This window comes from Myodes glareolus, chromosome 16 (assembly GCF_982192425.1).
Source record: "Myodes glareolus chromosome 16, mMyoGla1.1, whole genome shotgun sequence".
NCBI lineage: Eukaryota > Metazoa > Chordata > Mammalia > Rodentia > Cricetidae > Myodes > Myodes glareolus.
This window is the reverse complement of record NC_142041.1, coordinates 68,654,131-68,669,749: the sequence shown is the minus strand read 5'-3', so window position 1 is coordinate 68,669,749 and position 15,619 is coordinate 68,654,131. Positions and strand designations below refer to the sequence as shown.

At 46.6% G+C, this 15,619-nt stretch overlaps 1 protein-coding gene across 1 annotated transcript in view; it reads left to right on the top strand.

Moving 5' to 3' along the window:
* Znf704 (zinc finger protein 704) overlaps positions 1 to 15,619 on the top strand; it is a 189,363-nt gene that overhangs the window by 134,638 nt on the left and 39,106 nt on the right. The window contains exons 3-4 of the mRNA XM_085677385.2: positions 10,602 to 10,705; positions 14,403 to 14,629. Coding sequence (XP_085533511.2) covers positions 10,602 to 10,705; positions 14,403 to 14,629 — 331 coding nt within the window. The remainder of the gene's footprint in view (positions 1 to 10,601; positions 10,706 to 14,402; positions 14,630 to 15,619) is intronic.

The window sequence follows — 15,619 nt, the reverse complement described above, 5'->3', positions numbered from 1 at the left end:
AACTCCTCAGAGGACACTCCCCCTCGCTTGCCTGCTGGGAAGGGAGCTTCCATCCTTCCTGGGCATTTTTATCACATTGTCTTTCACAGAACTGACTCCATCTTGTGTTCGCTTCTTGGAGAGGAGAAGTCAAACTGGCTCTCTCCCTCTGAACATGCTGTCCGTCCATCTGCAAAGAAAAGCTGGTGTCTCCTGTGATGCACCGACATAGAAATAGCACAGCACATGGGAAAAGGAAGGCTAATGGATCATTTGAAGTAACTCGTTTTCCCATCAAACTTTAGATAGAGCCAGCTTCTGACATCTTTCCGCCATCTCATAGGGGCATAGGTACACCGGGAATGTGTGGGGAGCCTTCCTGAGGGTGAACGTGGAAAAGACGACAGTGAGGCACTGATCTTCGTACTAATAGAGGCCTGTTTGCATCCCAATATCCAGAACTTTTTAATAGCATAGAATTGGAAGTTCCACGGAGCGGGCAGGCTCAGTATGGTTTAATCCACATACCTACAGCAAGTCCTTCTGCTGCTGCTGCTGCTGCTGCTGCGATGTCATGACGTACAGCAACTGCGATGTCATAACAACCTAACTGAGTGAAAGGTTGTCAGCATAGGTGGAAATAACGTGGTACCTGATAGCCATCCAGGTGTTCCTAGTGATGCCTTTTATATTAAATATTCATTCTGGCCTCCTACGCCTACAGGCCACATGGATTGTTTTCAGAGAAAATAGAAAGCAGTAGCTGTGATATGATGCTTCCCGCTTCCTAGACTGTGGCCTTCACTTGGCTTTCACCTAAGCCAGTTTAGCCTTACTAACCTGTATTCATCCGCCTCTTATTACAGGGAACTGGATACGGTCTGGCCTGTGGCCTCCTGGCCTAGGGCCACTTGGCCATGTTACTGATCTGCTGCTGTGTCCAGCTATAACCTTTGCATTGTGTTTCTGATGGCAGCAGATTCTTCTGCTGTTTGCTCTGGGGAACTCATGCTTGGTAGACACAGCAAAAGTGCGGTTGTTCTGCCTTTGATGGGAGTGATTTCGTAGCACTCAGTTGGTGCTATTCTGATCAAATATGAAGAACGATAGAAATACCACTTTGTAAGAATAAAGGACGTATATATATATTCTGCTCAAATTGATTGGCTGTCAAAAAATGGCTATATGAATTAGTGTAATGTGTGTTAGTAACATGGTTAGAATTTAAATAAAAGACACAGAAAATAGATCCAGTAATAAGAGTGCATGAAAATCCTACAGAGCCAAGTGAGTATTTCCCTGGGTGGGGACATTCAAGTGCCAATGGGGAACATTGATAACCGCGGGACAAGGACTCCGCTAAAGCAGCACTCTGCACGTGGGCAGTCCAGGTGGACTGCGGCCTTGAGGGCTGGAAAGGTGGCTCTGTCAGTAAAGTGCTTGCCTTGTAAGCCTGAGGACCTGAGTTTGATTCCCAGAACCCGTGGGAAATGCCAGAGGTGGTGGCGTTCACGCATAAGCCCAGTACTGGGGACGTGGAGATAAGTCCCCCAGTGGGACACTTGAACTTTCATGTGCTATCTATGGCCCTTGGCTGTATGGACCTTGGGTTTACTGGCAGCTGCCTTGGAAGCTCCAGATCAGAGACCCTGCCTCAGAAAAGAAGGCGTATGGCTCCTGAGGGATGACCTGCCAGAGGTTGTCCTGGAGTCTTCAAGTGCACATATAGTATACATGTGTGCACTCACAAACATGTACCTACACACACAAAACACATGAAAGCAATCAGATTCAACCTTATGGAACTGGCATAGATCTATATAGATGGAGATTATTAAATATTGGCAATTTCGTATGGTCCAACCAAATAGCATAAATCACGGTATTTGTGGTGGGGTTTGTAAGTGCAGGAGGTGAGCTGAAATCTGGTCATTCAGTTGCGCTTTATGCCCTCTTCTCTGTGTCCCTTGCTCCTGGATGTTTAAGTGGGAGAACCATCCTTGCGTTCTCATGAGTCCACACATGTGCTCCCTGAGGCAGACCGAGAAAGTGGGCTCTCTTTTCCTCCCACTGACAGTGCAGTAGAACAGCACAGAACTAGCCGCTGGGTGTATTTCTTACATTGACCCATTTGGAAAGAGGATTTTTGAAACTTGTTTTGAGGGAGGATTTTTGTAGTTTGAAGTTTTCCCTTTTGTCCTCTGTTTAAAGCCATTCTGTCACAGTGTTATTTAATGTAAAGGACATGGCTGTGCCTAAAAGAAAGTGTGGCTTTAAAGGATAAAAGCGTGCTAAGCAGGAGACTGCTCAAGGAAAGCTACTGAAAATAATTGTGAAGTGACTACCATCTTTAATCCTTGCACTAGGATGTCTGTGGGTTCGAGGCCAGTCTGGTCTACCTAGAGATTTCTAGGCCAATCAGAGCTGCATAGTAATAGCCTGTCTCGAAAAAAGAAAAAACACAAAAGCCTTCATAATTGGCAGATGACCTATAATTTAATCTATGTATTGACTTTAACTTTTATATACTACATTCTCACTAATGTAGACAAAGCCATCTATACAAAATTTTTTCATTATAACATATTTTTAAATTGAGTACAAAGATACAAAAGTCTAAAATGGATTACACTTTAGTTCACGTGACTATTTCAGTCATAGAAATTTATGTGTATGCCTCCAGTTGAAAATGAAGTCGGGGCAAGGTGTGATGACATGCCTTTAATGTGGAATCACTGCCTGGACCAACTGACTGAGTTTCCTTTAAAAAAAAAATCCAAAATCTGTTTCTTAGTAGAACATGGTAGAGACATCGACACACAGTGGCGATTTACAGTAGTGTGTGTCTAGCATCCTTGATTTACAGTCAATACTAGCTATGACTGCAGAGAAGACACAGACATTTTTGAAGATTGTATTATTTCCTTTTCGAAGCCAGATGTGGAAGTTAATTGCCTTAGGAGGGATTGATTCCAGCGCATCACTTACCGACCCACTCCCCCCGTTAGAGCTTGTAGCCTCAATCTCCCATCCCAGGGCCTGTGAGGGAGTGGAGCCTGCCATTTTGTGTCCAGCTCAAGTGGTTACTCTCAAGGGCAGGGCCTCCGCCTCAGAGTACGCTCCCAGTCCTCCTGATAGCTGGGCCGCCAGAGCCTCAGAATTGCGTTTTAGATGGAGTGGGAGCCCCGCTAGTGCCCCTAGGATGTGTATGGGGGTGGCTTGGCTAGCAAGGATGATTGAAGTCCTCTCTTAGAATAGCTGGGAAGATAAACGGCAGGGAGCCAGCAGTGGTCAGTTTGCTGTCACAGGTGTGTGGGGGGCGGGGCGGGGGAGCCGCAGAAATAAGAACTCCTGTCTTTCTAATGCTGTCTAGGTGGGTTTTGCTGCTGCTCCTGGCTTGTTTTTGTCTTGGGGCAGCGACTTCTTCCATAGATTTTACATTGACAAACCTTTAGCTGGACTTGTTTTCTCCAACTTCCTGCATAAAGTAATTATCACCGTGAACTGTGGCTAACCGCCCTTCACATTCCCGGGGCATAAACGGATTTGACGCCTCCAGGCAGTGACATCAGGAGCTCCACAGTACATCAGGAGCATGAGTGAGAGGTGGAGTTCGGATGACAGTTTTCTCCTCAAGGGTAACTGGGACATCATTGAGTAGACGGCTAACTTGAGGTTTCCTGAATGACACTGGGCTCTGCCTTGCCACTGGAGTGGACGCGGCTGTCCCTGAATGAACGCAGGTCCTGCTGACCAGGCAGTGCTGTGGGACAGCTGGCTGACAGCCCAGACAGACAGCAGCCTGGCCAGAGGTTCCTGGAGAGAGCCGTTGTCTTGCATGGGCTTTTGAAGACAGCAGGTACATTCCTCAGCGAGATGGAGAGAAACCAGCAAGGACTGCATCTCAAAGAGTTAGGAAGGAAAATGCTGACTGTCCCTAAAAGGTGACAGAAACAGGGACAGTCATGTTCCAGTATAACAGAGATAGCACAGACTCACGTACATACAGGATTCAAAAGCATATACAGATACTCAGCACACAACTACACAGAACCCTAACTCACACAGACGTGCGCACAGACACATGCACACGTACACACAGGACCCAGACACACGTGGATATGACCCAGATGCAAGCACTGCAAAATCCACATTGGCACAGATACATGTACACAGAGGCCCACAAAGTGCATGCTCTCAGAAGACGTCCAGCACTTGGTCACGTTCTCTGGGTCTTTTTCATCGCAGTATGTGCAAGTGGTGGCCTGTTGTTTTCCTGTCTGCTTAGTGGCTGCACCTGAGTCTATGGCTTCTCTACTCACCATCCACCACCCGCAGTCAGCACCCGCCACAGGGTGGGGCTTCAGCTCCCTCCAGCACTGCTCTACCGCTGCTACCAAATGGAGTTTTTAACTAAATTTCTATCACTCTATTTACCAATAAAGAGTCAAGAGTCTAATATTGGGGTGAAAACCTGCTGGCTCAGAGAGGTCGAGAAGCAACCACTTGACCTTCCATTTTGGCCAGAGACCCAGCAAGAGAGCATCTCTCCAGCCGTCTCAAACCAAAAGGACTACAATCTCTAAGTCCCCCTCTGTTTCTTCCTGTGCATTTCTCTGTCCATCTTCCTGGCTTCAACATACTCTCTGTGGCTAATTCCTGTCAACTAGTTGCTGGCTCTGCCCCCTGATCCAAGGTTGATTTTTATTAGCACAGCCTCGGTTTTCACAGTGTGATCAAATATCCCACCACAGCAGCCCTGGGTTGTGATCACATGTTCACAGAGAACATGGTGTAAAACTGCCTGTGACTTCCAGTCAGAAGCTTCAGACCTACGAAGTCTGAGGGGTGTTGGAGATGCGTCTCTGAGCTGTGCTCCGTGAGCCGCTCACTCACATCGAGAACTCCAGCTAAGCACACAGAATTCTTTTCAGGGGATTCGAGACCTTAATAATGTTCTTGCTGACATTCTAGAGTTCACCAGTGGGTCCCTGAAGCTTTGTGAATATAGAAGAATTATCACAGACATTGGAGAAAAATCAATATTGCCTAGGTAGACTAGCATTTTTTTAAAAAAAAATTTATTTTTAGGTCTAGTAGAAAAATACGTACGGGGTGATGTGTTTCAAAGCTAAAAACCCCCCTTGCTTTCCACCAAGGAAGTGAAGAAATCAAGTCCAGCAGGACAGTGGAAGAGTGGATTTCCACGGGAGCTTTTTAGATGTTTTGGTTTCTCTTCCTGTCACTCCTCAGCATCTGTCACAAGCAGTGTCCCTGGATCCTTCATGAAGAATTTAACCTAAGAAAGAGACGTGGCTGATTTTAGTCTAGACAGCAGATTTTAGTAGTTTGCCAGGGAAGTAGATTTACACTAATTTAAGAAAGGTGTTATTCATCTTTATTTCCAGTTCTTACTGCAGCACTTTAATTGTAGGTAAATGGTATTCATGACGCCCTGGGGTGCAGTGCTTCCCCCGTGGCTGGTAGAGGAGAACAGGGGAGACAGTGTTAGTTGACATTCCTCCGAGCAGAGAGATTAAGACACTGCACAGCTCCAAAGAATAAAAGGCTGAAACAGTGACTGAGCACACAAGCCCCTGCCGTAGCTGAGTGCCCCGCTGTGTGTGAGAACCTGGGACTCGAGGCCTGTGTTCACTGAGATGGCCAACACTTCCCTGATCTCCTCAGGTCACAGATGACATCATCCAGCAGCCTGTGGCCACAGACCTGTTGTTAAACCCAGGAAGTTGTTTTTCACAGGCAGCCAAAGGGAGCTCTCCGAAAGACAAATCTGACTGCTCATGAACCTTTCTCAGCCTGTCCCCACTACACCCCATCATGAACCTCTTCGAGTCTTGAAAATAGGAAGAGAACCCTCCCGGAAGGTGGAAGCCATTCCAGGCTGCACAGTCTCAGCAGCCTTGCCCTCACTCACCACCCAGAAACCACCTTCTTCCCGAGACTGTAACACCTACGCTGGCTTCGACCTCAGCCTCCTTCTCCCCACTCACCTGGGCAGGTTCCCCACTAGAACTCAGAGGGCGGGCGGTTGTTTTACCTGGAGACAGTAAACTCTCATCTGGTGCAGCGTCTAGCACACAGCACTCCTAGCGCATCAATAGCATAGACTCTTTCTGCAGAGTCTGCCCTGACTGTCTGCGGAGGCTCTGGAGTGCTACGTTGTATCTTTGTCACAGCACCACCTTATCCTAGCAGGGAGCCCACAGCTGCGCCTCCACACGCCTCTTACAGAGGAGTTGGGAGCAGTTTTGCCATTCATGAAATACGACGTGCATTAACATGCGTGTGGGCATGTGCGCTCACACACATGCACACACACTAAGGGGGAGCATAGGAGAAGGGAAAGGACAGGAGACAGAAGACAACTTCTGTTGTTGGGCTTGAGTAAGGAGCGAGAGAAGTCTGCCTTCCTGGGGACACACCATGGATACATTCACGGACGTGAATGTCAGTACCAGCTGGGGAGCTTGGACTTGGGCAGGAACGCTGAGACTCACGCTGGTGTCTGCTTCCTCATTTGTCCTCTCAGAGGCCTTGTCTGGATGAAGAAACCGTTTAGAGACTCAGCTTAAGGATTTACCCAGGGCCCTGCAGGTGGTGAGACAGAGCGGCTCAATGACTTATCCTGTTCACCAGGTCTGGATAGCACATAAAATGGCAGTGAAGATTCCTGTTCCTTTAACCATAATTCTGAGTATCACTCACTTCCATAAAACTCAAGTGTGGCAGAGAGATTAATTTTTAGTTAGGTCTGCCTTTAGTAGATGAGGGGTTGGTGTGGCTTGCAATAGTAAATTCAGTTTCACATTATGGCTCCTAGCACCCCGCAGCCCTCTGAATCTACCAGCAGGCCTTACAGCAGTTTTCTCCAGTGGAGCAGATTCAACTTCATGTATCATCTCTTAGTGTTAATTATAAGGATTCGAATCTGCTGCACTAATTAATCAGTAATTAGATAGTACTGTACCGAAAGAAATTAACAAAGATAAAAACAAAAGCACCACTCAGCACAAGGCTGTAGTCTGATAACTTGATCCAAATTCTTCTTAAGAGATCTGGACTAAGTGATCACAAGCCATACATTCCTTTGATTTTGTTGGTGGCACTGACCTCCAATACTAATGGAAAACCTAAAGGTAATCTACATAAGTAAACACTCTGGTTAGCTGGGGGCGACAGCACGTTCCCTGACCCCTGCACTCTGGAGGCAGAGGCTGGAGGATTGCTGCAGCAGTCAAGGCCAGCCTGTCCACACAGTAAGCTTCAAGCAGGCAAGGAGAACATAGTGAGCCGCTGCTCACAAAAAAAAATATGCAAAAACTAAACGAACATTAAAAATATTTGTTTACACTAATTTTTATTCTTTTTATATTCACAACTTATAGTGATGTGTTTGTTACTGTTTCTCATTTTAAAATCCACATAAGCCAACTTTTTGTTTTTTGTTTATTAATGTTTTATTACCATTTATTAGCTATACAGAAAGTTTCATTGTGATTTCATACATTATATACTGTATTTTGATCATGTTTATACTGTATTACCTTCTTTACCTCCCTGTCCTTATCCCTTCTTCTTTTTTCTACTTTAATATCTTTTTTTGTCCTTTTCTAAATTTCCATTTGACTTGTGTCTTTGTTTAAGTGAGTCAATCGTCGAGGGTGTCTAGGGGTGTGAGTGAGAGGTCATTTACAGGACCGTGTGCCTTTCCAAGTGGCTTAACACTAGGAGGAAAGTCTGCTTCCTCCAGCAACCATCCTTCGGGAGGGTTTACCTCGTCAGCCCCACCCTATCCTCGTCAGTCCCGCCCCTTCCATCTTTTAAGCAGATCTAATGCGGGTGTTCACAGCATTCCACTGAGCCTCCGAGGGAGTGATAGAGATGTCCCGTTTGTGACTGGGCATTCAACAGTCACTTATTTCCAGCCCCTACACTGGTTAGGTCTCTGCACTTCCTGCTGTCCACCTAGAAAGAGGCTGTTCTGAGCAAAGCTGCAGGCGCAGTCAGTCAGAAGCAGCAGCTGCCACTTGCCCACTAGTGCCTCTGACCTCCCTTGCCACAGGCTTTTAGCCAGGTTCACAGTACCAGCTGTCAGTTCCTTCCTGCAGGGAGTATCCAGTTCCAGCAGAAAGTGATTGGTTGTCCCCTGAGACCTTCCAGTACTGTACTGGGTACATCCTGCCAGGCCAGTCAGTAGTGTAGCATGAGTGTCCGAAGACAGTGAGACTGTTGACAGTTCTCCTCGGCAGCCTCCCTAGCACCTTCCAGCACTCTGGAGACTAGCCAGAATGAAGAAAGCTTCCAACCTGGAGCAAGCTAGAGATCTCCATGGCCTTCCATGGGAGCTGGCGGCTGAGTGTGTGCACAGAGATTTCTGCTTCCCAGGATATGCCTTTGTCTCTCATCAGCGTCCATGGAAGCAGTTTCGTCGTACTGTTCCTGCTTGCTTATACAAGTGTTTTATTTACCAGTCACTGAAACAAATAACTCGCCTTTCTCTGGCCCAGTCTGGGGTGTGAGCACATAAGGGATCCTGAGAAGAATTACACGGGAAAATGCCAAAGGTTGCCATCCTCCAGTGCCTTGGATTGAAACAATAAACTTGGAATATTTTAGTACTGTCTTGGGTATCAGAAAGTCAAACTGGTTTTTGGTAACTTCATGTTGAAATTAATTGAGCAATGATGTATTATGTGCCTGTCTTGTTGCTATGGCAAAATACCTGACAGAAACAACATAAGGGAGGGCTTGTTTTGGCTCACAGTTTGAGAGAACCGCCCATCACTGCCGGGAAGCCAAGGGCAGCCCATCTTGTTTCTGAAGTCAGAAGCAGACAGTGACAAATAGTTGTGCTAAGCTGGCATTCTCCCTTTGATTAAGTAGAGCCTCCAAGCCATAGAATGCTGCAGCCTTCTACCGCAGGTCACCCAATCTAGTAAGTTCCCCACAGACAGGCCCAGAGGTTTGTTGCTATGGTGATTCTAAATGCCATCAAGATGATGAGATCACCATCTCAGGCAGTTCCCCCTGATCTCCCCCCCCCCCCCCCCCGCCAACACACACACACTAGTAAAGAACTGTTTGGCTTTTCTCAGTGGAAGAATTTCTTTTCCATCCATTGTGAAGCAGTGCTGTGAGGTTCTGAGGTCTAGAGTTCGCTGCTCTCGCAAGTCCTGCAGCACAGCTGTGAAGGGAAGCCGCATCTGTCAGAGTGACAGTCCACCTGCAGATGTGGCTCAGTAGTCCTCTGCTGGGCTTCTTCGACTGCTCCCTAACTGGAAAATGTTCCTCTCCGGGAGGTGGTGTCGTTTACTTTGTGTCGATGCACTACATACGTTTTTGCCTCTCGGTTGTAGCTTCTCCGTGGAAACAAGCTCACACAAGCTGACTCTAGTCACCGTGACAGCTGCTTTACTTGGCTGCCCAGAATTAAACCAGAGCAACCTTTCTGTCTGCCTCAGTGATTACCATAACCGTTGCCGTTCCCATGCCCTGCTCTTCCTTGAGGAGGGCAGAGAATGGAATGAGAAAGATTGAAGGCTGAGGAGGCTGCTCAGTGGTGCCCAGAAATCCAGCCAAAGGCCAGGTGCTCGCCCGTGATTCCGGCCTTAGAGGGTGCAGGTGGGAAGCACTGGCTAGTCCTGCCGCCTCAGTGGGAAAGCGGGGAGCGGTGCAGGAAGATTCCCAGCCTCAGCCTGGAGCCTCCACATGCATGCACGCACGCAACCCCCCCCACCTCCTCCCACACACGCGCGTGCACACACACACACAGAGACAGACAGACAGACAGACTGGGGGGGAGAGAGAGAGAGAGAGAGAGAGAGAGAGAGAAGACGGGAGGGACCCTTGGGTTTAAACACCTTGGATGGTTTTCTCGCCTAGTTGCTGTCATCTCAGTGGAGGCTCTAGGGAATATCCAATCCAGACACCACCGTTTTGGTCTCTCCCACCAGTCCCACAGAGTCACCAGCCACTGCCCCTGGGTACCCATTTCTTTCATCTGCGCTTCCTGACCTGTGCTCTGCATGATGCCAGCTCAGCCGTTGTATTAGTCATGGGTTCAGGAACTCATCTCCACGTAAAGGCGAACGTTCCGTGGACACAGGGCCCAGTGGACACAGCTTGCGCCTCTCTCCTCTCTCTCTGGAGAGCTCATCTGCTGTACCTCAGGCTGCTGTAACTACACATCTCTCCACTCCCAGAACTGAGCCCTCCCCAGCCTCCCATCACCCCGCAGTCACTCCTCAGAGATGCTCAGGCACTGTTATGTGGACGCTAATACTCCTCATAGCGCCTGCCACTGTCAGAGCTTCTTTATTCCTGTCGGTTATTCATTGCGTGTCACTGGTGCCCGCAGCAACGTCTGCCTGGGTCATCTGCACACTCAGTAGACAGCTGCTGGACAAACGCTGAATAAGGCTCCCTTTCTTCCTGCTGTATGTGGCTTTGATTGTACTGCTTGACCCCTTACTTAGAAATCCACTAGCAGAACATTGGTTTTCCTGAGGATACGTTCAGGAGTAACCATGGCAGCCTGTCATTTCTTGCTTGACCGCGGGTAGAGTGAGCACAGACAGACAGCACTTCTTCCTGTTTTACAGAAAGTCTTCAGAGGAGCTGGACATGGACAAGGTGACCGCAGCCATGGTACTAACCAGCTTGTCAACTAGCCCTTTGGTCCGAAGCCCTCCCGTGCGGCCCAATGGTAAGCCTAGGGTGTGCGCTCTGAGAAAGAGCCAGGCCTCTCCTGGGGACCTCTTTCCTCCCAAACCGGAAGTTATTTCAAATCAGAGGAAATGGGGGGAAATGGCGACTCTGGGCCTCCTAAGACCTCAAGTCCTCACCCGGGCAGCTCACATTTACTGAGTTCTGTCACGTGTTTGCTGCCTTCCAAGGACGCATCTGTGCAGTACTTACGTTCCTTTTCCCCAGGCAAATGAAGAGTAGTCTAATGAACTTATTTTCCCCACATAATTTCTTTCTGATTGGAAGATAGTTGGATCATCAAACTCACTGAAGATCCAGCAGTCTGTAAAAGCATCATCCCACACTTCATAACCAGAGAATTATTTAGTCCAGTCTTGAGTTCAGTATATACTAGGTACCACCTAGATGATTTGAATGTAACAATAGTGTTGTAAAAGGAGCAGCAGGCCGGCTCCCAGCTAGCTTTACCCAAAATAATTACATGGAAACTGTATTCATTTAAACACTGCTCGGCCCATTAGTTCTAATCTCGTATTGGCTAACTCTCACATATTGATTCAACCCATTTCTAATAATCTGTATTGCCACTTGACTGTGGCTTACCGGCATGAGTCTAACCAGCGTCTGTCTCAGAGAGGAGAGCCATGGCGTCTCCCTGACTCTGCTTTCTTTCTCCCAGCATTGTGTTCTGTCTACTCCACCTATCTAAATTCTGCCCTATCAAAAAGCCAAGGCAGTTTCTCTATTTGACCAATGAAATAACAATGAATAACACATAGACAGAAGACCCTCCTACACCACAATAGAGTATAAATAGTGTCCATACTATTTATACAGTCTCTTTTGGAAAAGACTCAGTCATGGCCTCATTAATAGCATATTAATTAAGCACTGACTTAATTATCTGCTGAGTATTCTGCTTGCTTTATCTCATTGTATTTCTACCAGCAAGCATATGAGATGCTATTATTATCACTGTTTTACAGATCGGTAAACCAAGGTATGTGTGGGCTAATTGGCTTGTAGGAGGTAGAACTACATTTCTGGTTCCCATCTTCCCGATTCCAGATCTGCCTTCCTAATCGTGGTGTGATAGCTGCTTCATTTAATCCTTGTGATAAATTGGGAAAGCAGACGGTGGAAGACAAAGTTGGGTGGAGGACACTAGGAGCTTCACTGAGACAGGTCCTGTATGTCTGGCTGGAAGTCTGTCTTCTGAGACTTGAGCAAGCTGCTGAAGTGATCCGTCCAGACAGTGGGAGTTAGAGTTAGGAAGTCAGGCTGCATTCGTGTTTGTGTGTGTGTACATAAGTGTTTTTAAATATAGATGTGTACATAGATGAACTTAGACACTGCAGAAGCACATGCTGAGGTGCCATGACCATTCCTGCTTAGTGGTCTGGCCCTTGGGAGCCTCTTGGCAAATGAACACCCAGAGTTGCCTTTCTCGGCCAGGCAGCATTGCCGGAGAGGAAAACTGGGGTAGCCCAAAATATTCTAGGAATAACAGGGAAAAGGATATTCTTAAATTAATCACTATTTTGCTATATGATTCTTTTTTCGAGAACATTTCTACTCTTCCTTTGTATTTAAAGGTTAAAATTAAAATAAACCTTTTCATATGTCAATATGCACTTCTTTAGCACAGCAATAGAATATGCCAGTGTTCGTTTATGGTTTTAAAAAATAACTACTTAGCGAGGTGTGAAGGCAAACGCCTTTAATCTCAGCACTGAAAAGGCAAAAGCAGATGGGTCTCTGAATTAATGAGGCCAGCCTGGCCCACATAGAGAGACCTTGCCTCAAAATAAATAAAATATTTTTTAAAAAAAATACTATGCAACTACTGAATCTGATATCTTTGATTTGCAAAAGGAAGCAAATTTTTAAGGAAGGAAAAAAATTTACAATAATAAATCCATTAGTTTTTAAGAGGATGAAAGCCATTCTCCAGAATTCAGGTCTTCAGGTGTCAGTGAGTTTGGGGTACCTGCTGTGCTCCTTCTCTGTGACTGAGGAGTCTTCCTGTGAAGAGGTAGTTCTGCAAGGAGCTAACAGCCCAGGAAACAAGACAAATACATCCTCAAAGGTCCAAGTCATGTAGCACACCGTGACAGTAGCTAGTTCTCAAAAGCAGTTCATTCCTCCTCGTCCTGTGACCACACCCAGCACCTGGTTTTGTTGTGCGAGTCTCTGTGGAGGCTGTGAGCACACTCGCTGCAGGACCAATGGCTGTCTTGTGGTACGAGAGTACTGCAGTCTGCTGTGTGCATCCACCTCTCTGCGTCAGGGAGGAAATACCAGGCTGGCCTTGTGATGCCAGCAGGTGCAAGCATGCAAAAAGACCATTTAATTCGCCAGAGTCTTACCGTCATAAAGTGGGCAACTGCTACTTCAATCCAAACTTAACGACTTGTACTAAACTTTTTGCTTGATGTAGCTGAGTAACTTTCTGGAATTCTGTAACTAGATAAGGGTAATGATTTCTCTACAAATACTAATCTGCTATTCATTTTTGCTTCATTAGCAACTACACAGACATTAGTAGGATTTTTAATGAAGCATTTTGGGACTTCCTCTTCCCTCACAACTAGAGTTTGAATATATTCACAATGAACATAAATATGGAAAAGGATTATCTAGAAAGAAAGTAGAATTTACATAAATGCTAATCAAGCTTGGACATCTTGAAAGATAAAGGTAATCTACAGTGGTTAAAAGTCCCCTCCTCTGATGCTATAGGAAGAGATCTCTGCATCAGACTTCCTACAGTTCAGCTGAGCACAGTTCAGTCAGTAGGGACTGCCAATAAATTCAGATGCGATCCAGCTCGACCAGAGAAAAGAGGATGCTCTGGAGGACCAAGCGCCTCTAGCAAACCAGGTCCTGGCCTCGGCTGCCCAGGGTCACTTACCAGTTAGCGAGCAGCAGGTAGATGAACTTCCTGTGCCACTGTCAAATGGGGATGCTCTTCTGAGTGACAGGTGAAACTGCCGATGAGCTCCATTCAGTAGAAGGAATTGGAATGCACAGTGTGAACGCAGAAGTTTGGGAGCAATTAAGTGTGAAGGAAGGGACTAGAAGAGGGGCCAGATGGAAGGGGGAGACTTGGAATGAGGTGTAATGACGCAGATGTGTGGAAATGCCATTATAAAGCCCATTATTTTATACACTAACTTTGAAAATGAAGGTTAAGGGCATAAAAGCAGCCAGAGTGGAAGATGCTGTTACTTGTTTGCTCAGCACTGGGAAGTCGCTCTACCGATCTGGAAAACGCCATTTCTGAAAGTCTGAAGTCTAATCTGATTTCTTAGACATACATCCCAAGAACCGTAGTCAGTGGGTAATGCCTTTTTTTTTTAAGGGGGGAATTGGAACCAGAGGGAGCAACTTGGTGACTAGGTAAGATACCACATGCAGAAGCCTTGCAGCCAGCAAACCCAGAGGCCGCTGTTGGTGAACAAGAAATAACTGTTATTTTCTTGTTTTTGTTTAATCTCCACCAATCCCGAGGAAAGGGTACTGCACAATAAAACACACACATCAGAGAGCCCCGACAGCCATGTTGCATTGTTGCTAAAACAGCTGTTTAAAAACTGCCACGTGACTGGGATGGGTGAGAGCTTCCTGCTTACAGCCTCTGTGTGTTACTGCATGCAGCATGGGCCCTTACTCGCTGTCCCCTGTGCTCACAGAGGGTCTCAGCGGGTCCTGGAAGGAGGGCGCACCCTCCAGCAGCAGCAGCAGCGGCTATTGGAGCTGGAGTGCTCCCAGCGACCAGTCCAACCCGTCCACGCCCTCGCCGCCATTGTCCGCTGACAGCTTCAAGCCCTTCCGTAGCCCCGCGCCACCTGATGATGGCATTGATGAGGCTGAGGCCAGCAACCTGCTCTTCGATGAGCCCATTCCCAGGAAGAGAAAGGTGGGTTACACGCGTGTTCTGCACTCACGGGACTGGGCTTAGTCACTCCTGAGACTGAGCGCCCACCCCATGTTCTGCTTTAGTTGTCTTTGACATTGCCATTTTCCCTGATTCAAGACAAAAATGACTAGAATATCCATGGCTGTGCCCTGTCAGTGTGCATGTTCCATCCTGTGTGTGTGTTGTCACACGGCCTTACCTTGTTTGAAGCTGAAATAGTGGACTCAGACCTCCTGTCCCTAAATGCTCTTAAAAGATAATCAGTATTTTTTTCTTTTCTGCTTCAATCAGCCCAAAAGGGTTTGTTCATTTTTACACAACTAGATGCATAAAAGTTAACACATAAATGTGTATGTTTTCATCCTGAAAAATTATGTTTACTAAACAAAAATGTAAAGAAGTGCTAAGTATTGGGCTCAGTAGTTAACTGACTATGATCTATTTGGTCCTCCCAGCAGTACTTTATAGACTATATAGAGGTCCTGGGATATATTTAATAATTTAGTAATTGGCTGTAGAGTTCACCAGAGCCTTCATCCAAACCCATAGTCTCGAAATTCTCTTTAGGAATCTTGTATTAGCACCATTTTCAGGGTTTGGATTTTTCTTGACACGTATTTGTTTTTGTTGTGTGTGTTTGAGTGTGCATGTAGAGGTTAGACACAGCTTGAGGGACGCCATGTGGATTCTGGAGATTGAACTCAAATTTGGTCGCAGGTGCCTTTGTCCACTGAGCCTTCTCAGTGACCTTTCACTCTCTGTTTGTAGAAGTGTTTTTAGATCGTAGGCTGCAGCGACACTGCTGCTAAGCCTGGAGAACATCATAGCATTGTTTGAAAATTATGTGACATTGTATGCTGGTTTTAAGTCTTTACACGGGTGTCATCATTCTTAATGATGATTCATAAACAAAACAAAGTGAGGCCTTGAGGACCATTGCAAACCTGTCCTTCCCTGAATGCACTCAGAGAGAAAAACAAAGAGGAGGCC